The 22,435-nt window shown below is 39.1% G+C and overlaps 2 protein-coding genes across 11 annotated transcripts in view; both read right to left on the reverse strand.

Annotated features, from left to right (window-relative positions):
• Positions 1-739, reverse strand: part of KIF14 (kinesin family member 14) — a 31,275-nt gene extending 30,536 nt beyond the window's left edge. The window contains exon 1 of the mRNA XM_069789389.1: positions 678-739. The gene's annotated coding sequence lies outside the window, so the exon portion shown is untranslated. The remainder of the gene's footprint in view (positions 1-677) is intronic.
• Positions 740-2,491: 1,752 nt separating this feature from the next.
• Positions 2,492-22,435, reverse strand: part of DDX59 (DEAD-box helicase 59) — a 30,688-nt gene continuing 10,744 nt past the window's right edge. Inside the window, exons 2-11 of one of the 10 annotated variants that reach the window (XM_069789396.1) lie at positions 15,345-15,429; positions 14,075-14,173; positions 13,524-13,642; positions 10,062-10,891; positions 7,583-7,750; positions 6,868-6,957; positions 6,215-6,466; positions 5,204-5,356; positions 4,582-4,710; positions 2,492-2,830 (exon numbers count right to left, since the gene is read on the reverse strand). In XM_069789396.1, coding sequence (XP_069645497.1) covers positions 2,567-2,830; positions 4,582-4,710; positions 5,204-5,356; positions 6,215-6,466; positions 6,868-6,957; positions 7,583-7,750; positions 10,062-10,880 — 1,875 coding nt within the window. In that variant the 5' untranslated portion in view covers positions 10,881-10,891; positions 13,524-13,642; positions 14,075-14,173; positions 15,345-15,429 and the 3' untranslated portion in view covers positions 2,492-2,566. Of the gene's footprint in view, positions 2,831-4,581; positions 4,711-5,203; positions 5,357-6,214; positions 6,467-6,867; positions 6,958-7,582; positions 7,751-10,061; positions 10,892-11,361; positions 11,510-11,963; positions 12,219-12,299; positions 12,459-13,523; positions 13,643-14,074; positions 14,174-15,344; positions 15,986-22,435 lie in introns of those variants that run through there. The other 9 variants (XM_069789397.1, XM_069789398.1, XM_069789400.1 and 6 more) reach the window with 9 other exon arrangements.

Raw genomic sequence — 22,435 nt, forward strand, 5'->3', positions numbered from 1 at the left:
TACTTATGTTACATGAGTTGTAAAATAGGCGTTTTGTGGTTCCCTCTAGCAGTCGGTAAACAAAGAAACATGGTTGTAAGCCATGAATTGCTTTAGTGTTTGCTGAAAAGTCCATCTTTTCCGTTCAGCTTTAAAATAACTAGTATAAGAAGTTCTCCCCTCTTGTTGCTACAGCTGTGCCTTGCGAATATTCACAAAGCTTTTCTGTGGAAAACTTAATCTCCCCGCTAAAAGCTCCTTCATTCTAAAATGTGGAATAAGGTTCGAGTCTTGTTGAAAGCACGCTCGTTCCTCATTTTTAATTGATTACAAATACTAATTAGAGATGAAATCCGAGCGTTCAAAGCTGGGTGAAAACGTAGGAGGAACCGATGGCTTCACTATCCCTCAGCAACCCTACCCTCTTCAGGCGAGCCCCCGTAGGACTCTCGACTGCAGGCACCCCTCAGCCCCGCCGGGTCGCCGAGCCCGCCCGCGCCCTCAGGGTGAAGGCGGGGGAGAAAGCAGCGGCTGACTGACCGAGCCGGGGGGGGGGACTTTGCGGGGCAACGCCTCCGGAGCCCGCCACCCCGCGCTGCCGACCCGGCTCTGCAGCTCCCGACACAACGTCCGGCCACGGGACGCCCCAAGGAAACCCAACCCCCCAGGACGGAGCCCCGTCCCGTCCCTCTCCTCACCCGCCGGCCTGGCCTGGCCTGGCTTGGCCTCGCTCCGCTCCGCTCCGCTCCGCGCCGCGCCGCACCGCACCAGCCGCGGCCCGCGCCCTCTCGCTGCCCCGTTTGAATGCGCCGGGCCCACGGGGATTGGCTCCCGCGAGGACCTCCGTCAGAAGGGGGCGGCCCCGAGCGCCGGGGCGCCCGCTGGCAGCCGCGCCCCCTTGCCAGGCGCAGCCCGCTGGGCCCCGCGGCGTTCCTGTCGGAGGCGCCTCCTTCCCTCCGGGGTGGCCCCGCCGCCGCCGCCAACCTGCGGCCGATGACCAGGAAGCCCGGCGCAGCCGGTGACCCCTCAAATGCCAGGCACGGCCCCGCTCTCCCCGCCGGTCCGTTCTTGGAGCCGGCCGTCTGCAGGGAGCAGCGCACGGCACAGGACCGATTACCCCGCAGAAAAAAAGGGACCGACAAAAAGTTTGAGGATCGCAGGATGAGGAAGATTATGCAGTACCACTTCATGAAATCTCCACAAGTAATAAAGGTTGGTCTCTTGCTGAAGGATATGCGCGTTTTCTAAAATATTTGGCAAATACTGTACAACTGAGGCAATATGGAAAAGTTTTAAAAAAAAACAGCTGAGGGAGACAGAAGACAAAGCGGGGGGCGGGGAGGGGGTGGCAAGTTAAAAACTTGAGGTTTTCCCCCTATCAGACTGTTAAAGTAGTAGCAACGGTGCATAGAAAATAGTAGAAATACTAACAAATACCATATTTCAGATTATTAGAATCCATAGTAGGAGTTTCTCATTAACAATTACATAAATCTGTTACTGGTAAAGAACCCCTGGCACCAGTGCCACGCTTGCGTCATCTGTCTTGGCAGCACGTAAGCCCTACTCCTTTTGTTTCTAGTTGGGGGAAATCAGCTACTAAGCTTTTAAAAATTCATTTGCTACCAAAGTCAGTCTAGCACACTGCTGTCCTTTGGCCAAAGAGGAGACATACAATGCACAGGGCTAACATCTAACTACCTGGGACACCTCAGTCTGCCAAAAAGGGATGATGCATCACAGCAGCATGAAAGGTCTGATGAAGCTAGTTTCTCAAGCCTCAGTCTAAAAGAAAAAAAGAAAAAGGGGGAAGTTTTGATTATGACCTCAGACTTTGGACAGCAAGTTGTACTATCTTAATATGTTTTTTGGCACTATCTTAATATGGTTTTGGTCTCATTTCCTGAAAAAAAAGAAATGGCATCTGGTGTCAGAGCATGGCAAGTTACGCTTAAGTGAGTAGTAAATAAGTAAATATGATCAGTTATACATTAACTATAATGTTTCATTAAGTAAGAACACAGATTTCTTACTTATGTCGTTTACCTCTCTACAATGAAGTTACACTAATAACCCAGTATTTCTGCTGTTGCAGAGTGCTTGAGCAGGACTCTTAACTGGTCCACAGGCAATGAAGGACAAACTAAACTTTCAGTAGTTTACAAACAAAACTTGCATATATGTTCACAAGAAACTCCCAGAGAGCATACTGAGGATTCAGAGAAACGTTCCCAGTGAAAGCTTTTATGTTAACTAGGAGGAAGAGATTGAGGCTTGTTTTCAGAAACAAATCTGTCACCAATTTTTTTGGGGGGGGAGGGGGGGGGGGGGGGGGGCAAGGGTAAGTCCTTTGCAAAGATCTTACTTCAATATGACACAAAAATTACCAGAAGAGGGTTACATATAATATTTTTACTAGGCACTACAATAGTCTGTATTTCAAAATAAAGATGAGATAAAAATGAGACTCCTTAAAAAACTGAATATATAAACTTCTTTAAAAAAGGCAATATACAAGGCATCATAATTCCATGTTTATTTTTAATCACACTTTCATTATAATCACATAACTATAAATATATCTTTATTACCTCTGAGAATTATTTTTGTCGTGTTTTCTAATAATGTCCATAATATTATCTCCTGTTACAAGGCTATTCTGTAATTGTTTAAGTCTCTGTTGTTCCCTTCTCTTTTGGTCATGAAGATATGGGGAATTCAGCAGCTGCGGGGGAAGAATGGTGCCCGTTGGTTTTACTCTCTTCACAACATCCCAAAAGAGCTTCTTGCTGTTGTTATTGATAAAAGTAATTGCAGTTCCACTGTGACCCAACCTCCCTGCTCTTCCAACCTGAAAAAGCAAAAACTCATTTTAAGTTATCAATATTAAATGGAAGTCCTTCAAATATCCTTACAGGTTATTTTCTGTTATAAACCAGCAACTAACCTAACGACAAGGCCAAATCTCTTTATGTCATCCTCTCAGCACAAAGTTTTAATAAACTTCCTGAATTCAAGATATGCAGATCTGAAGCTTTAGCTTAAATGCATCTAAAATTACAACTTGCTTATAGGACATACCAGAAGTCCAATATTGATACTGAGATATACCATATAGCCTATGGGCAAAGGCTTAAAGTGAATCTGGTCCAAACAAAATGTTTTAAAAAATTTTTATTATAGCAATGCCACATACATGCATCTTGTATCAAGCACTATATATACAAGCATGACCATAAAAATGCCCTTTACTTTCAATATTCTAGTAACTTAAAATTATTTATCAATGTTAGCCAAAGTGCTTGAACAAATTAGAAAAGAATCTACAAAGACTCTCTATTTAGGAAGAAATAGTATGCTAATATTGGTATAGTTTTGATGCTAGGAAAGACCATTTTTATTTATTTACTACTTGAAACTTTAGCAGAAAGATAATTAAAAAACAGAGAGGTGTACTGCAGTTAGTAACACAGAATACTTCAGGAGTTCATAAGACTGGATGACTTCCAGAGGTCCTTCCCACCTATTCAGAACTGGGCTAAATTCAGTTAGATCAGTTCGCTCAGGGCCTTGTCCTATGGAGTTGCAAGTGCCTCCAAGCACAAAGGTCCCACCACCTCTCAGGGCAGCCTGTTCCACTGCCTGACTACACTCACTGTGAAAAACATTTTTCCCTGTTATGAGGACAGAATTTCCCTTGCAGCAAGTTGTGACTGTTAGCTCTCATCCTCTCACTGTGCATCTCCAAGAAGAGTCTGCCTCTGTTGCCTCTGTAACAAGCCCATTACCAAATACAAGACACCAATTAAATCTCTACTCCAGCCTGAACAAGCCTAGTTCCCTCTGCCTCTCTTCACGTGTTACGTGGGCCAGCCCCCTGACTTTGCCTGGACTCTCTCCAGTTTATTGGCTTTTCTTGTAGTTGACAGTCTCAAAACTGGACACAGTAGTAGACTACTGTGGCTTCGTAAGTGCCAAAAAGAGGACAATAATTAGTTCTCTTGATATGCTAGCCAAACTAGGGTTGGGGTCTGTGTACATACACATAAATACATACACACACACACACAACCCACATACCATCTTTTTTAAAGCAGAAAATCCTCAGCCAAAAAAAAAAAAAAAGAAAATCAGAGGAGATACTGGAGTATGAAGAGAGAATGAAAATAAAGTTCACAACTGGTTTCCTGATGGTATTACATGCACATCCCACACTGGAGATGAACTGCAGCAGAAAGAGGGGTATTTGGCCTTTCTTCACACAGACAGCAAAAATATGGAAAACTTTGCTTTCAATAGACAGAAAATGATACAAGGGAGTATGAAACAGGAAGAATAATACTGCAAACATAACTGATATAAGAACACTATTCTAGATTTTAGTAACTTATATAGGAGACACAAGAACAGTGTTCTAGATTTTAGTAATTTACACAAGAGACTTACGGAAGAGATATTCAGCACCTTTCTTTCCTTTCCTATAAAAACAATGTTCTGAAGAGGAAAATAATCTTTATGTTTATGTTTAATTTAACTTTCTATAGGTGGATGTCATATTTCAGTATACTTTTCAAATAATTCTTTAGTAATTCATTTATTTACCTGATGTACATATTCATCCATACTTGAAGGCATATCAAAATTTACTACCAGTTTGACATTGACAAGGTCAAGCCCTCGTCCAAGGACTCCAGTGCTTACTATAACTTCGTACTTCTCTTGAAGTAATCCCTGGCAAGGGAGGAATAACCAAAAAATTAATTCTTTTTTCCTTATTTTTATTTTGAACCTCTCCAAGCATAGGCTAGGGTTAGTTACACAGCATAAGAACACACCTAGTGGGATTATTCTATTGCAGAAGAGGGAATGGCCCCTCCTGTATTCTTGATTTGAATAGGAATATAATTCACAGAGCTAATTAAAGAGAGATCAAAATCACAATTTTAATAAAATAATCATCAATTAAAGTTAAATGCAGATTTGAATTCCCATTTCAAAGCAAATAACCTAGGAAATAGTCTCCAGCATTCATCTGCATTTAAAATGGCATTATTATCTACAGTTTTGCTTGGTCTCATCTGTCTCTCCTCTCCCCCAGCAATACTCCAGGTTTTACTGCAGAATGGCAGTAAATTATGACTTAACACATTCAAATTAAGCCACCTTTAAAAAAATTGGCCATTTTAAATCTATCAAAAAAGCCATAACTTTAGGAGACACAAACCTGTAATATATCTGTTCTTTCCACCTGAGACTTTTCAGAATGCATAGCTGTACACTGCAATCCTGTAATCTTATGAACAGCATCGCTCAACAGATCTGCTCCTAACTTACAGTCCACAAATACCAACACTGGAGGCTTGAAGAGTTTCTTATCCTGTAAAATTAAACAGTTCATGTAAAAAGGTACTACAACAGTTTGCTGCTCATCAGCAGCAACTTGGCATTCAATTTCTTCTGCTCATTATCTCTAATATTAACAAGACTTTCAGATGAATAAATGTTTTTAGACTCTAGACAAGGAGCAAGATACCAGTCATGAAACTATACAAATCTGTACATCATAAACATATAATGATTTGTAGACTCGGAACCCAAGTTGATATCAATACATGCATTTTTTAGAAGTCAGAAGCTTGCTTTCATGTTTCTTTAAATGTTACATAATATAAAGTTCTGAGGCTTAGTTAAAGATTCCCATTTACTTCTTGGATAACCTCAGCCAAGACTCCAAAATTCCCCACCAAAGTACTCATAAAAGATACGTATTATTATTCATGTAATTCTAGAAAGAACTAAAGTAGCTTTCTCACTGGTTTCTTTAATGACTTTTAAAATTATAAACCACTCCCAAGCCGTAAAGCAGCTATGATGGTTTAAGAAAGTCCTGTTCCTCTACCACTCACAGACAACCAGTACAAATCATTCAGATGCCATACTGCGAATCACAAAAAAATTATCAAAATTACAATTTTTAACTTGGATCCAAGCACAGGAGTCTGGTTTGCTGCTGCACAGAAGGAGGTGTGAGTGACAGGGGTGGAGTAATCTCTGAAATTGCCATTAAAGCTCCTACATTGCAGAGCTACTGAACTAGTTAGTGTAGTTATATGTTTGACCTCACTCCACCTCTTCACTACATACAGATTAGAATTGAAGATGAGAACCTGACAGAGATGTGTAAATATATGAATAATTTTATAAGTTGTTCTTATGAGAAAAATATTACACTTACATTTAGTATTTCAAACAGCTTTTTCTTTTTAGAGGGTTCTTCTACCCACAAGATAATTTGGCGAACATTGGAACATGGCAGATTCTTTTCTCCAATTGTTATTCTTACAAAATTGTGCAGAAGCTGATTTGCTAAGTTTTCAATGCCCACTGGAATCGTGGCTGACACGAGTATGGTTTGATGATCGTGAGAGATGTGTTCCAAAATATCCAACACTTGCTGCTGGAAACCCATTTTTAACATGGTATCTACCTAAGGGAAAAATATTAGATTTGTACCAGATTTTTCCATAAACAGGAGAATCCTGAACTTGAATTGACAGAAGAACCATAATGTGTATGTTTGGTATGTAATAATCCAAATGCAGGAGTATTTTCAGTCAGAAGAAAAGCTAAGTGAGAAAATTAAAAACAAATGGTTCACACTGGTCTAGCAGTAATACCCCATCAGGTATCCAAGTCTTTTATAGCCAATAGAACATGCATTGTTCAAACACATTTCAAATTGTGTTAAAAAATTAATTTTTCTCTTAAGAAATATATTTTATCTTTATAAGGAACACTCTGTATGTTTAATCAGTTAGACTAGCCACTCACACTGGCTCTTCAAGGACCTCTGTATACGCAGTACAGCACTGGTAACTAAAAACTTACTTCGTCCACCACTACAATTTTTATGCCATGCAGTTGAACAGAACTTTGCTTTAAGATCTCAAGAAGTCTTCCAGGTGTTGCTATTATAACCTAAAAAAAAAAAAACACAACAACCAAAAAAACACACGAAAAACAAAACCAAAACCAACCAACCAAACAACAACCCAGAAGTTAGAAATTCCATGAAAGACAGATGAATGTCCTAGAAGAACTATAAAGTTACAGCACATAGGTGAGAAGGGCAATAATTATTGAAATTACTTGCATTCATGTAAGTCATAAAACTTTTACAGATAACTTAATAAATTATGAAGCCTCAAAATTAAATGGACCTTTTGGAACTCTCATAATTAAAGTGTCTGAATACAAGCAATGTAATCTGCATTAAAAATGAACTATTTTTGCTATAAATTACAACTCCTTGTCTCATAAAATGGCATATTTCAGTCTTTGAAAGCAGCAGTATCATGCATGAAACTGTCTAAAAAACAAAGAATTTATTATATGTTTAATCAGAAGTAAAAATGTTAAAAAAAAACCACAAACAACTGTATTATTGTAAAATTTTCAAGAGCTAACAATTATTTTAGTAGTTTAGACTTAGGAAAAACACATCTTTGTGTGTCCATACATGTCAACAGTAACATTTTTCTTGTCTGTGAGTATCACGAAAAACATAACTCTCCACAGGATCTTTCCATGCTATAGTCCTTACCTTAACACTTTGCTTGAGACGGTGAAGCTGTGGTGGCAGTGGTAAACCTCCTACCAGGAGAACTGTTCTCATGTTTGGTAAACCAGCCATCAGTTCTTTAGCTTGTCTCTCTATCTGAATTGCTAACTCCCTTGTTGGTGCCAAAATAAGGGCGGATGGAGTTTCTATCTAGAAAAAGGGGGAGAAATCTGTTGAACATGGAATTGCTTTATTATTTGGATAAAAAGCTTTCAAGATTAAATCTCCCAATACTAAAATGTAAATTATATAGTGCAACTACTGTGGATGCAGTTAGACTGCTAATACCCTTTCTATTTGAAGACAGAAGGTAGAAAGGGATTATACCTTTAACAGTGCAGGCCAAGGAAGTCTATCCCTCAATTACGCAACTTTTAAAAACAAAAAATTAGTGCATGTGTAAGCACACAGTTAGAATAGCTTCCTGACAACAAACAAAGGCCCAGAAAACTAGCAGTCATTTCTAAAGACTGCTTTTTTCTATTTTAGTTATTGCACTGAATCTGTAACAGAAATTCAGAATAAACTCCACCTGAACTCAAAACACAGGATGCTAGCTGAATCTAGAGATCATTAAAAAAAGTTTTTAGAAGTCTTGATATTACAGGAACATACTATTTCCCTTTACTGTCTTGCACACTACTAAGTAAAAACATTAAGTATTAACCAGAGAAGATAAGCAGTGATAGGAACTTTATACAGCAAAAACATACATCCCTGAAATTTAAGAACAAAATTAATAGTCCCTCTGATCCACCATTAGTCAGCCAGGTAGACATGAATCATTAAAGTGCTACAGTCTTAATTTTTTATTCCTTATATAAGGATCTGCAACCAAATTATCACCTCACTGAACTTCTGCAACCCAGAAAACACAAAATTACAGCGTAGTAATTCCTCTCAGATTAATATAGATTAGTAACTCCAGTTAACACATACTAACAAAGTAAAAAGAACATAAGGTAAAACAGGGGGAGGGGGGGGAAAGGCAGAATAATGGTCTAGCTCCAAGAAGCATTATTTCAGTAATGCTGATCACCTCTTCAGCAAATAAAGCGCTCTCATATATTGATACCACAAACATAAATTCACTTAACAGTTTTCTGGATGGTATGTGTCTCTTTCTGGTTTCCAACTGGAATATTTCCAAGTGACCAACAGTAGGAGGTTGTTCCTTTCCCACTGAATCATCAAAGGAACTACATAGTTAAATACTTGTGTCAAGAAGGGCTTCTTGAGTTGTTTTCAAGTGCGCAACAGTGTTTAACTTAACAACTTGCCACCACAAGAAAAGGTATCTACGTAGATGTGGAGAAGCCAGGAACTGTCAAATACCTCATAACCAGATTACCCTTATGCTTTTAACATCTCATCTCTCTTCTACATTAGAAATGAAAATTATTTTAAACAAAATAAAATTCTTTCTTGACATATACATTAACTTGTAAAGTACCCTGAAGATGAAGAATGAGAAAGATCATGTAGAGAAATTAAGTATTATTCATTGAGGTTCCAATTTTGTGCATATTCTTATAAGCATATAAACTGTCTTGCACACTTTAATGATAATCAGACAGAGGAGGTACTGGAGTGTAATACTGCTGTTCTTAAAATGCTCCTATATAATGCTTCCATTCTTAAAACTAATGCTATAGTACTTTAAAGATTAAAAGTTACTTAAATAATCTTTAAATTATTCTTTTGAAAAAAATGATACACACACACGTTTGTGTGTATATCTATCTATAAAGGCATCTAAACAGTCCAAAACATCAACTAGAATCAGGTCCAGAATTTTCAAATATATTCTTATACATCCCTTTTTGAATAAAACCACTAAAGCAAAAAGCACTGCTGAACCACACACAAGGTACAGAATACTATTTGCCATTACTTCTCATCATACATGCATGTCCTTACGATGTAAAAGTTTTCTTAATTGCTTTTTCCCACAGTATCAAAAGGGAGACTGTGTAACTGCAGGATTTCAGAAATTGTATTACCCTAAATTCCTGTAGTTATTTGATGGTCAGCTGAACATATTCCAACAGAAATTACTCTACGAAATTACAAAAAAGCCAAAAAAATCTCTTTCAGCCATCTGATAGATCAAGATACAGTAATAACTTCTTGCAGAGGGCTTCGAATTATTTTAACTTTCTATTTTAAGTCATTTAGGAAGTTTACCACAGAATTTAGTTACCTTTCTTAACAAGGAGAAACTGTATACTAGGTAGTATTAATAGAATTGCTTTATCTCCTGACCAAAGTGAAAAAACATTCAGAGTCATTAAAAATAATCAGCAACTCCCCTCCCCCCAAGAACCAATGCTCCATTAATCAAAAGTAAAATAAATCATTGAATGTCAATAAAACCACTGCAATTACTTTCTCAGTTACACTTGGAATCCAAGAGATAAAGTTGCAAACCACTTTCTCTAAGCACATGAAGTTTCATTACCTCTTTCAAAACCTTCATAATAACAGGTAGTAGGAAGGCTGCTGTTTTTCCGGAGCCAGTGTCTGCGCTAGCCACAATATCCCTCCCCAATAGTCCAACAGGGATCATTTGCATTTGGATGGGAGTTGGGACTTCATAGCCAGAATTCTTTAAATTATGGTTTAAAGTTTCAGGAAAACCACAGTGTTCAAACTCTACAATAGGTCTTGGAACTTGCTGGCCCTGGACAGCAATACCTAGCTGCAGTTTAAGGTTCTCAATCTGCTCATCTCGCAAACCTAAAATAAAGGAATGATCTTTGTAGAAATAAGGTGTATTAAGCAGGTGAGTTTCTGCTTGAGATTGTGCTTTTGTGAGTTGATCAGATTTAAGCTTTTCTTCCTTTGCTTGAGTTTGTAGAAGGTGTTTGGCTTTACATTCCAAACTACAAACATCTTCATCTGTTTTATCACAGATATACTCTCCATAGCGACCACACACAACACATACAGGTTCTCCAGGTTCTGCGTGACGCTGAGATTTGCTGAAGGATTTTATGGGTTCTTCCAAAGAGCTATCTTCATCAGTATTTTGGTTATCCTTTCCCAAAGTTGTATTAGCAACACCAAGGTCTCCAGCTATACATTCTGTACATTCTTGTACAACTTTATTCAAATTGCATTTTGAAGAAGAAGTTTCTGTTCTATCTGACTTACAGTCTTGGAACTCGGTGGTCTCCTCTAGCAAAGACCCTCCAGAAGACAATCTATTTTTCTTAGCTGTACAACTTTTGTCCTCATCAGCAGTCCTCTTGACTTTAACAGATCTTGGTAAAAACATGCTTCAGCACACTAGAAAGAAAATTGCTAATCATTAGAAACTACTATCATTGAGAAAGGTACATTTTACCATTACGACAAAAAAATTAAAGCCTAGGAAACATATTTGCAAACCTAGAAAGCATCTCTCAATCCCCGAAAAGATCTAGAAACTACCTTGTTTAAAAATTATCTTGGTCTTAACAACGTTGATGCAATGTAAAGCAATACTTTAAAATAACAGTGGAAGCATGGAACAATACAGAGAGATCCACCTATAGTTAGGTTTCAGTATTAGACATTTGCAGTTGAATAAAAACTTTGATTTTCACTATCTGTCTGGAAATTCATCCATTTTGAGAGTCAGTCATTTTAGATCCTCAGAGAGTTTAGTTGTTTCCAAGATGAGATATAGAAGCAAAACACGCATTCTTCTAAGCTATAAAAAAACCAAACAAAATTATTAATTTTGAAAAGGATGTGAAACTTACTACAGGACCCACCCAAGACCACTCCTTTTGTTGTCCTTTTCAAAGTCCACTCAAATTTAAAAAGGCTGTAAACTTTGAGATCTGTTTAGAGTCCAGCTCTGTTTGTTCAGGGTGTCAAAGAAAGAGCAAAGACCTACATGATCAATTTGCCAAATCTCTACTGTAATACAAGGAAGACAAATTAAGCATCCATAAATAACCATAACTTTTATATTCTGAAACTTTCAGTAGTTGACTCTGAAAGTATCAGATGTTCTCACCAATCGTTTCCTATGGTACAATCAGTAAACAAAGTACACAAAATATCATCTTTTTCTTCTGAATTAATTGTAGTGTGCATACCAGCCTCTGTCAACTTCGTTTTACATCAGCTTTCTAAAAATACACAAAGCTATCTCTGTGTTTACAAACAGCTTTTTTTCTGCATAACCCAAAGCAATTCGGAGCGATGAAGCATCAGCAGGAAGCCCACCGGTCAGATGAGCTCCTCTGACTGAAACCTGCAGGTAGAACACGGGCAGACCCCAGGTGCCTGGATGGAGGATGCTCCCCCTCGCTGTTGGATCAGAAGCCAGCTCTCGCCACTCAATTTCTCATACCTAATGAAAACTTACCACAACAAACCTCTTTACAAACTCAGTAGCCTTTCAGGTGGGGGAAGCAAACCCACGAAGGGTGCCAGGCTGACGAAAAAAGACTACAGCCCTAACGGGTTCCTCGGGAGGGTCCCGTCCTGCCGCCAGCGGTGCCCCGCTGGGAAGACCCTGCCTGCGCGGCTCCCGGGCAGCACGACAGCCTCTTCCCCCGCCTGCCCCAGCCCTCCTCTCCGGCAACAGCTACCCACCCCACGGGAGACCAAGACGGCGCGGAGCCGTTTCTATGCGACAGCCTCCCCCGCCGCCCAGCCCGCACCCTCGCCCCATTGCTGCGAGGCGGAGCCCGGCCCCCACCTCCTTCTCGCTGGCGGCGGAGAAACGTCGCCCCACGTACCGCTACCGACCGGCCGTCGGGCGCGCCGCCGCCTCTCCTCACAAAATGGCGGCAGTCCCACGCCAGCAGCGGCGGGCGAGCTGCCGGCGGAAGCGAGGAGCCGCCGCCCCTCCGCTGCCAGAGAGCGCACCGGGGACGGGGCGAGCCGAGGGGAAGTGAGCGAAGGCGCAGAGGCTCCCGGCTGCACGGGAAGGAGCGGCGCAGCGCGGCCGGCCCGAGGGCGGTAGGCGAAACCCTCGCGGCCGCCCGCAGCCTTGCACGGGCAGAGACGCGGGACGGGGGCGGGCAACGCGGGCGGGTTCCCCGCTCCCGGGGGTGGCCAGGCCCTTGGCGGCCGGGCCTGCGTAGGAGAAAACCGCATCGCCGGGAGATGTCACCGCTGAGCTCGGTTTCGGTGTGGGGGATTAAACGCGGGGCTGGTGACCCTCTTTAGGTCTGCGGGGTGGGCTAGCCCACCACTCCCGTATTTACAGCCTGAGTTCCCGGATGGTACAAACACCCACGTATTTGCACAGATGAGAAAAAACGTTATTACAGCACATGATGGAGGAGTAAGATATGCCCAGTCTTGACCCACTTAAAACACCTGGAAGGGCACTATGAGAGAGCTGTTCATATACTGCAAACTGAGTAAGTTGTTTTTATTATTTTCAATAATAAATAAACATACCTTACTTACATTACAGCACAATGCATGAGAACACCAGAATTTATCACATTTCACTGCAGGACAGAAGAGACTTTCAGACCTAACTCCCACCTGTGCTCTGCAAGACAGCCTGGGTGTGACCACTGCCCCAGGCAAACCAAGTTCATGGAAAAGAGTACTAAGGCTTGGACACGGGTCTCCCGAGGCTGATGGGTTTAGCTGCTTGGCCACTGTGAACAACAGGGTGGTCACTGCTACTCCCTTTCTTTCCAAGGACTCATGCCACCAGAAGGAGGTCAGTCAACCTGTCCCGGATACTCCCTTGCAACACCGGGACCATGAGGTGGTGTCACTATATCTGCACCGTTTGCAGGAGGTCCTGGGTTTGAGCATAAGCAGGAAGACCACACTATTCCCAAATTAAAAGTATACCCTATGACCATAAATGATTTGGTGCATGGGAAAGGTATCTTGCTGGGAGCTATCTGCGTTGATGTACTCCCAGGCACTCCAGATACTCCAAAATGGATTGTACCTTACATCCCTCCTCCTCCTCCAACATTGATCCCATTAGCTTGAAAGCATCCACGTTGATAGGGAGATCCATTTTCTTTCTGGCTCATTACTTTTCTTGGTGACCACCACCACTTCCTGCTAAAAGAGAAAATCCGTAAGTACTAGCAGCCCCTTTGGAAACACAATTTAATGGCAGTCCAGAAGAGCCAGTGGGAATGGCATTAAAACACTGCTAGCCACAAAGCTGGGGGCTTTCCAGCAGCTGGCTGCAACATTCTGTAACATTCAAGTCCAGTCACACTTGAAACATGGTCTATCTTAATGTATGCTGGATTTCTCTGTAGTAGATTACCACAGTAGCAAGACAAAGGTACTGCAAATAGGGGGTTTTGGTCTGTGTGGGATTTTTAATTAACTGGTACAATTGGAAGAGACTATTGAGCTTCCAGAAAGATTAAGTGGGCATTTCTAGACCTGAAAAACTGTTAAGCACCTTTCACCCACACTCCATACATGCCTCGTTCTCTGTGAAAATCCCGACTTTTCTCTGATTCAACCTCCATCACTCACCTTTGCTTGCACTGACTTTCTTTCTTCATTTTCCCTCCTGGAGAGTTTCTAACATAGGCTAATTTCCTTTTCTTACTTCCATTTTTACAAGGTTACTTCCTGGAATTCAAAACATCATTTGCTAAATAGAGACCAGTATTTCAACAATATTCAATATGATATGATATGCTTCATACTCTATAAAGTCCATATACCAACACACAAACATCCTGTATGTATCAGCTTTTTCTATTTTTTGCTAACAGTAGGTTTCTGTGACAGAAATATTAATCTAATGGAAACAATCTAATTAAATAAAATTGAAGTACCTTTTTATAATGGTAAGGGCACTGTTGTTTTGTTGAAAGCTACCATTCTGCCCTCACCTGCCACAGAAGAGGTTGCACACTTTGATTACACAGACACATTCAAGCTCTTACGATTAAATTAATACTGTCCATGCTGTAATAAAGCTACTTAGCATTTTTGTTCATAGTACATAATCCTGCTGTTCTGAGCTGCAAAGTGCAGAAGTCTAGCATATGCATTTCTGTGGAAGGAATAATGTAGTCAGTGGGTGTATTTCATGATTCACTTATGGATGCATGACTTTCAATTTTTGCTCTACCCTGTATTTGTTTCATGAGAACACTGTTAGTAATGAACACTTTCTAATTAGGTACTGATTTATTTTTTTTTGTAATCACTTTGAAGATACACATATGTTGCAGTTTATAAGATCATTATTACATAACAAATTATTATAAATGCAACAGAAATTTACATCCTCCAAACAGACAACCTGCCTCTACTGTTGTTTATAATACACACTAATATCTGTCTTTTCTTTAGCATATAATGGGTCTTTCAGAAGATGAACTCAGACTTCATCACAGCAGTAAAGATAAAGGAGGTCACAGAGATTATTCAAGCTGGTTAAAGACTAGAAGAAACCAAGTATTGAAAAGTCTGCAGGATTATGTTATTAATAAAAACCAGCAGCCTCGCTCTCTCTCATTACATCATCAATTATGTAGGAATCCTTGAGAGTTGTTCAATAAGGACAACTGTTAATACCTAATAAAAAACTTCTGTGTTACCAGAAAAGGCTGACCCCTCTGTTAATTACGGGAAACGTCACTGATACAGAATACTCAACTTTCCAAAAGCTGTTAAGAGGTTCCTTGCTGAAAGTTTTAAGGACATGAAAAAAATGGAGGGTAAGAGGAAATGGTCTTGCATGGACGTACCATTGAGTAGAATACAGGAAAGAAAGATTAGGGACTTATACTAATAAGGGGTCCCATGGTAGACAGAGGGAAGTCACCAGTGAATTCTGCAAAACTTGGTACCATTTTGCAGATTGATATGGCAACCTAAAGACCAAGAAAGCAAGAAAGTTTGCTGGCAATGATATCTCAGATACTTAACACAAGGGCCAACAGAAGAGCTTTACAAGAGCCTTAGAAGATTTGGTTATGATGATGGGTAAAATTCAGACAGACAAATGCAAACCTAGGTACGCAGACAGATATCTTGACGTTGAGTACAGAATGATAGGCTCTGAATTGGCCATTACTATTCAGAAGCAAGATCTGAGCATTAAGAGGAATACCTTTGTTAAAGGATCAGTTCAGTGTGTAACAGCAGTCAGAAAAAACAAATTTAAGTGGTAGGAAATACTAGGAAAGGTATAGAGAACATTACTGTATAAACTGACAGTTCACCTACATGAATGTTCCTTGTAATTGGAATTTCCCCATCACTCACTCCCCTTGTCTGAGAAAGGCTACAGTAGATCTTGAAATTAAGTTTTGGAAAAGGATTCTATGGATATTCAGAGGCGTGAAAGGGCTTCCATGCAAGACACAACTACGTAAACTGGTCAGTCTGAAAAAGGGATGACTGAGGAACAGATACAGTATATCTACTGTACCTTGAGTGGCTCATAAAGGCTGGACAGTTCATTCTCTTTTCCAACAAAAATTGTAATATGCTTTATAGTAAGTGCTCACAACTGAAAAGGAGTGCAAGCTTCCACATGTTAGTCTTTATTTACATGGAGAAGTTAATCAGGATAGATGTAACAAAAACTCTTCTGGAACAGATATTGTGCTTTGTGAGCTCACTAAATAAATACTACTTTTCCTGAAATAAAGCATAAACATTCTAGTCCAGTCACTTTCCTAAGCTTTTTTAGAATGCTGAAATATGTAATAAATAGCCTTGGTGGATTTAATTCCCATTCTCTCAGCTCTTGATGCTGCTAATCAGATGTGAGGCAAATTACATTTTAATAAGATTTTTGAACTTCAAGTTTTGTACCTTTAGAGTTCACCAGATTGTACAAAACGTCCCCAGACAAGATTCTCTCAGATATCCTACAAGGGTTTTGTCTTGGTGTTCTTCCTTCTAAATACTAATTTAAGCACTGACTGAATAAAGTTGGGTTTAAGTCCTGTTAGAAAACCATGAACAATTAGGACAGACATTTTTGCACATTCTGGGCAATTCACCTGGGGATGTCATCATGGAAAATCTTAAGGTTTCCAGGTCGTGTTAAAAAAAAAAAAAAAGTAGCATCTGTATTTTGTATAGTCACGTTGTTACTTAGTATAGTTGGTAAAACAGCAAGAATTGACAATTTTCTCATCTTGTTTATGCTGCATGTGTTCCAGTACAGTAGCTGCCAAGGAAAGTATCACGTATTGTTATTAGAAACCCCTGTTCAAATATACTTATATAATTAATACACCTCTTCAGAGTAACTTCTAAAATAAATATTCGGAGCTACAGCAATGTAACAATGCACACACAAACCCACATGTACAAAAGGACTAATGCATACTGACCTAGATTTACTACATAGATATACAGCAACAGATTATTTCAACTTTATGCAAATTTTTGTTAGAATAACAAAGATAGTAACTATTGATTAAAAGTCAAATAATGAAAACAATAATTCAAGCACAAATTATTACTACTAAGGTATCCCACTTTTTGGTCTATTTTAAATTATATCAATAAGATTTTTCCATATTCACTCATCATTTCTGTATCAAATACATGGAAAGCAAGGGTGGCACCTTGGATTTCTGCCCTCAATTTGAAAACAGGCGCTTTGCCCTATAACATCTCACAGCCATTCTTTAGAAGCATGAACTAACCTTTGCCATCACTTGCAAATAATAAATAATTCAGTAAAACAAGACTGGATTAAAGCAGGAGACTGAAATCCCTCTACTCCCAGGCACACTAAATCTGTAAGAAACAGGCATTCCACATACTAATTCAGAGACTGTATCACAAGCATTTCAAAGAGCTGCTTCACTGTAGCATATGCCTTGGCTCTCCGCAGCAATACCTCCCAGCATGACCCCGTTAATTAAAACCTGTACCAGAACACAACCTGTAGGCACCCGTCCATGAATCTGGCAAGCAAGGCATTCTAAAGTTCCACACAGTGATGTGATTAACAGATAAATATATCCCAAGGGGTAAGTGTCCAAAACATTTTAATACAGTGCATTTTAAGTTTCCTTTGTAGCCAAAATACCATACCCCCCTGTGATGTCCAAATTTTTGATTTAGAGTGAGCTCCCAGTGTTTGCAAACTACTAAGAATGAACTCATGAGTCCAAATAGCACCTAATGCATCACTCTCTCAAGTGGCAAGTGTCAGTACTGACAAATCTGAAAATTAAAACATGCCTCAAAAGAATGTGTCTCATCAAGAGGAGTAGTTTTTGGTTTTCTTTATGGTATTAATTATTTTAAATGTCTCAATATATGTCCTATGTATCAGGATTCTAAACTAAGGAACCACAGTGCCTTAATGTTTTTTAATGTTGTAATGGATGAAGAGCATGAAGTTTATGAAGATGTCACTTAAAGAATAAAAATGATTCCCTGATTTATTTTTTTTTTAAGTGTGCCACAATATGTATAATTGGAGTTAACAAAACATCCACTGCTTGTGTGAAAGGGAGGGAGGATGTCTTTCCATTCAGAAGGCACAGAAGTCAAAGCATGTTTACTTGGGGATTGGTGGCTGTCTATGCTCCACCTAATGCTATGAAACTAAATATTTTTCTGTTTCTTTAATGTTTTGGGATTTTGAAGCCACTCAGCAGATTTGTAGGTAGGTAGTCAACAGCAGCTCTAACCCAAAGCATACTTAATGAATAGTTCTTTGATTGAAGGAATCTGAGTCATTCACTCCACTGGCTTCTGAATTACAGCTTTAAAGTAACCACACAGGAAAAATCCAGATAATCTAAAAACAAATAATGGTGGCTAACCATTAACTAGTCAACTCTGCTAATATTCATACAAAAGCTCTTGATTTAGTACAGATATTGCACGCAGTATACTTATTCTGAGGCCTAGTTTTTCTAATTTTGCTTAGTGCAAACAGGCAACTCATAAGCTTTTCCAAAGTAAATAATCAGTAAAAGGAGTCTTGGACTAAGATTTTCAGGCTTCCTGAGCATTCTCTTTGTTTGAAGAGCCACATTCTAAGGAAATATTGGTCAATATTAGTCTCTGCGGAAATCTGTGGTAAAATTGGAATTGAAAAAATAATCTAATTAAATCTGAATTCTTAAAGCATATAACTGAGGTGGGTTTAAAAAAAAAAAAAAAGAAAAGAAAAGAACAACAACAAAAAAACCCAAAAAAACAAATAGCAGTCCTTCCCTGAAGCTCTGGCATTAAATGCCACTAGTCCATAGGAAAATAACTGTACGGGGCAAATCATGCAAAAGTTATGAACATAATTAATGTATGTGATTATATGCTCAAATATAAAATTTACCTCAAGAATCGATGGACTCTCTAATGTACTATCACCATAGCCTTGGCACAACTGTAAAAACTACAGCAAATACAATTACCAGCTTCTTTGTAGAAGATACAGAGTAGCTTTTTCCAATTAAAGGAATGATTTTACGGTATGAGAATCATTTAAACCAACTTACAAATTTCTGTTAGGTCTCTGAGACTTACAGAACAAGGATTTGATTGAAATATTGCAAAGACAATTACAAATATCCAGGGACTTCAGTAAGCAGTAAACCGGAACTGAGATTCTTGGAGAATTCAGGTGGAATTTAACAGGACTGAATAAATCCTAAAATATAACTTAATTAGAGGTGCAGAATTAAGAATTAAAAATTCTCTCCCTTCATGTTAATCTCATTTTCTTTCTGAGTCAATATAAAGCATTATATTTGAAAGCTGCTTACCAGTTTGCAATTTACATTTGTGTTCCAATTAATAAGGCTGTTTGGAAGCATATGAGATTGGCATCTATTCTAAAAACACGATAACACTCGACAACATGCACTTACTGAAATTAAACTGTTCCCACTCTCTGCACCCTCCCCACCCAGGGTCCCAGAAGGATGGGAGAGGAAGAAAAGAAAATTCACAAGGAACTACAGGAATCATTACATTCCAGCTTGCCAGATGACCCGTGTTCAATGTCTGTTAACACGTGGCCCCTCAATAAACTCTCTTTCCAATCATATCACTTCTTAAGAGATGAAGACCCTTCTAATTAATCAGCAAGTATGCTAAACATAACAGTTTATGCTCTGGTACATTGCATTTGTATTACAGGGAGACAGGTGGAAGAAGCACAGTGTTATAATCCATTAGTGCGACAGACTGAAGGAAAAGTTTACACCATAAGCCTTTTGAGTAAATGGATAATAAATTTCCCTTTCCACTTCTAAAGCTTCTACCAGCATTGCTAGTTTTGAGAGCAGAAACCACTGTACTAAGAACGGTCTGGAAAACATGCAGGAGAGCTGCTAGAAACTAGACTTTTTACCAGTCATCTTGTTAAAATCTATGTCAATCATTAGGTTTAGCCTTTGTGCTTCCCTACATTACATTTGGTCCCTATTCTGTCTCTGCATGAAGTCTTAAATTGGCCTAGTTGAATCCCTCAGACAAAAATTATTAAAGGACACAGAAAGGCTATAACTGCATCTACAAAAAAGCCAACTCACTGCTGCCAGAGTAGAAGCCAAATTCAGGATGTGCCTACTACTGAGTGACTGCCAGCTGTGACTATTGCCTTTGGAAGCCATTGGCAGCTGTTCCTAAACAGAGGATCCTTCCAGCTCCCATACTTTCTGCTAGGGGTGGGCTTGGTGGCTACCCAGCTCCAGCATTCAGGTCACTAAAGCTTCCTTTGTGTCAGCCTTCACCACTGCTCTAAGTGACTGTTACTGTTGGGCTCTAGCCTACAGATTTTTAAAGTTCTCAAACATCACTCTTTGTGTACAGACTGTTCAATACAGTTTTAATAGTTTAATTAAAAAAAATACACCTTGTGGATATTTTTTTCCACTGACATACTGCAGGTCTCCAATATTAATTCTGAAGACCCGTGGTGTACTTGGCATTAATTTCACTAGCACAGATCTTTGTCACATGCTAAAAAAGACATTGTACATGACTGCTAAGCAAAATAGAGGACAAAAAAATTGCAAATTAGTTTACCACAAAAAGTTACACCTTCAGCTAAAATCCTTTCTAAAAGGATTATAATGCAATATAAATACTTGGTCATCAAGTAGGCTATTTGTCCATGACTTTTTTAACAGAAAGGTATACCAGATGGCTTTAATTTCAAAATGCAAACCACTTTTTACTTTCTTTTATCTACAAAATATGTGCATCAATTTCACTGTTCCTTCCCTAGATGTGTTTCTTCCCTATTTACTTCTCATTCACAGAAAAGAATGAGTGAAAAGATTAACATTTGCTATGGTTAATGCTCTTTTTTTTCATAATTTCCTTTTCATAAACTCTAAAACCCATAAACCTGGGAAGCTAGAAGAGCAGGGCTGAAGTCTCCTGGCAGTTCCTCCCTACTGAATAATGTGTAGCCCTTTGAAACAGCCCAAAGGGTGGTTTTTTCCTATCACCTGGGAGACCATGGTTTTCATTAGCTCTAGAAAATAACATAGTGGTAAAGAAGCAATCTGAATCTGGTCTTACCATAACTATATTTCTGTCCCATTAGTCATAATACACAATATAGTTTTTATGCTGGCTGCACTAGTATGGACAACACCTAACTCAGGGTAAAGCTTATCAATAGAAAGCTACCATGCTGAAACTTGAAATGGAAGAACAGTTATGTACTGGACAAATGGTTTGCATCACATGATACTGTTAGCCTCAGAAATTATTCACAGTGTAATTTAACTATGATTTCAAGTACTGTTCTACCCCTTTAATTCTTTAGAAAATAATTTTCTAAACATTTATATGTAAAAATGAACTAAAGTAGCCTCCTAAGTGTTAGAACTTTTTACTAAAAATGTATTTCAATATAGTTAAACATGCCATGATCAAGTCATTACCAAACCAATACACTACTCAAATTTTAAGGTTAAAACACCTATGTAATCTGCAAGCTAAAACATACGTTAAAATTCCAGTAATTCCATTTGCTTATTTATTTTTATTTCTTCATCAATGAAAAGAATTAGTATTAATCTGATCATATTTTTAAACTAAATTCATCCTCGCACTTGAATATTCACTCATGGCAAAAATGAACTGCCCTCACAGGCAAATGCTACTGTATACATAAACGCGTAACCGTCATCCTGACACAAAAAAGCACAGATTGAAGAATGACAAAGTAACAGGACTGAATAGCAAGTCTCAGCATTGTTTATACCTGTCTTCTGGCATAAAGTCTCTAGTCTGTGAGGGAGTAAAAGGCTTTAGGCTTATATCACAACCTGGGAATACCAAAGTCCCATGCATCAGTCCAAATACAGATGAGGTAAACAAGGAGGGGACCAAGTCTGTGTAAATCCAAAACTGACCTTACCCTAGGCCTTAACAGTCCACCTCTGAATACTTACCATGTCAGAGCTTGGCTCTACTTACAGGTTTCTCAGGTAGCTCTCTTATTTATATTCTTCTGAGAAACCCAGTTCAGACAAAACATCTCAGCTCCTAGTACAATTCCAGCTAAATCAGCCCTTGTGGGTACCAGCACATCAGTTAAAAATATCCCCCCAAATCCAAACCTAAGAAATAGAAATGACTCGTCTGAAAACATCTTCCACTCCATCCCCTCATGTAAGTCCAGCCAAGCCCCCACCTACCTAAAATTGAGATGTAGACATTCTCAGAACACGGCTTGGCTCCTCTGATCAGTCAAAGAATGGCACTGTACCAAACACCGGGTAGTGTATGGGTTTTTCTCATAAATGTTGTTCTTATAAAGCTCTGCAAGGATGTATACTATTAAATATGAAAATACAAAACTGAAGTACTTTTGTCTTAAGGGATACATTAAAACTCGGTATGTGTAATTAGGTTTTATTGCATAAAAGAGAGAAT

The sequence above is a fragment of the Haliaeetus albicilla genome, chromosome 8 (assembly GCF_947461875.1).
Source record: "Haliaeetus albicilla chromosome 8, bHalAlb1.1, whole genome shotgun sequence".
Classification (NCBI taxonomy): Eukaryota; Metazoa; Chordata; class Aves; order Accipitriformes; family Accipitridae; genus Haliaeetus; species Haliaeetus albicilla.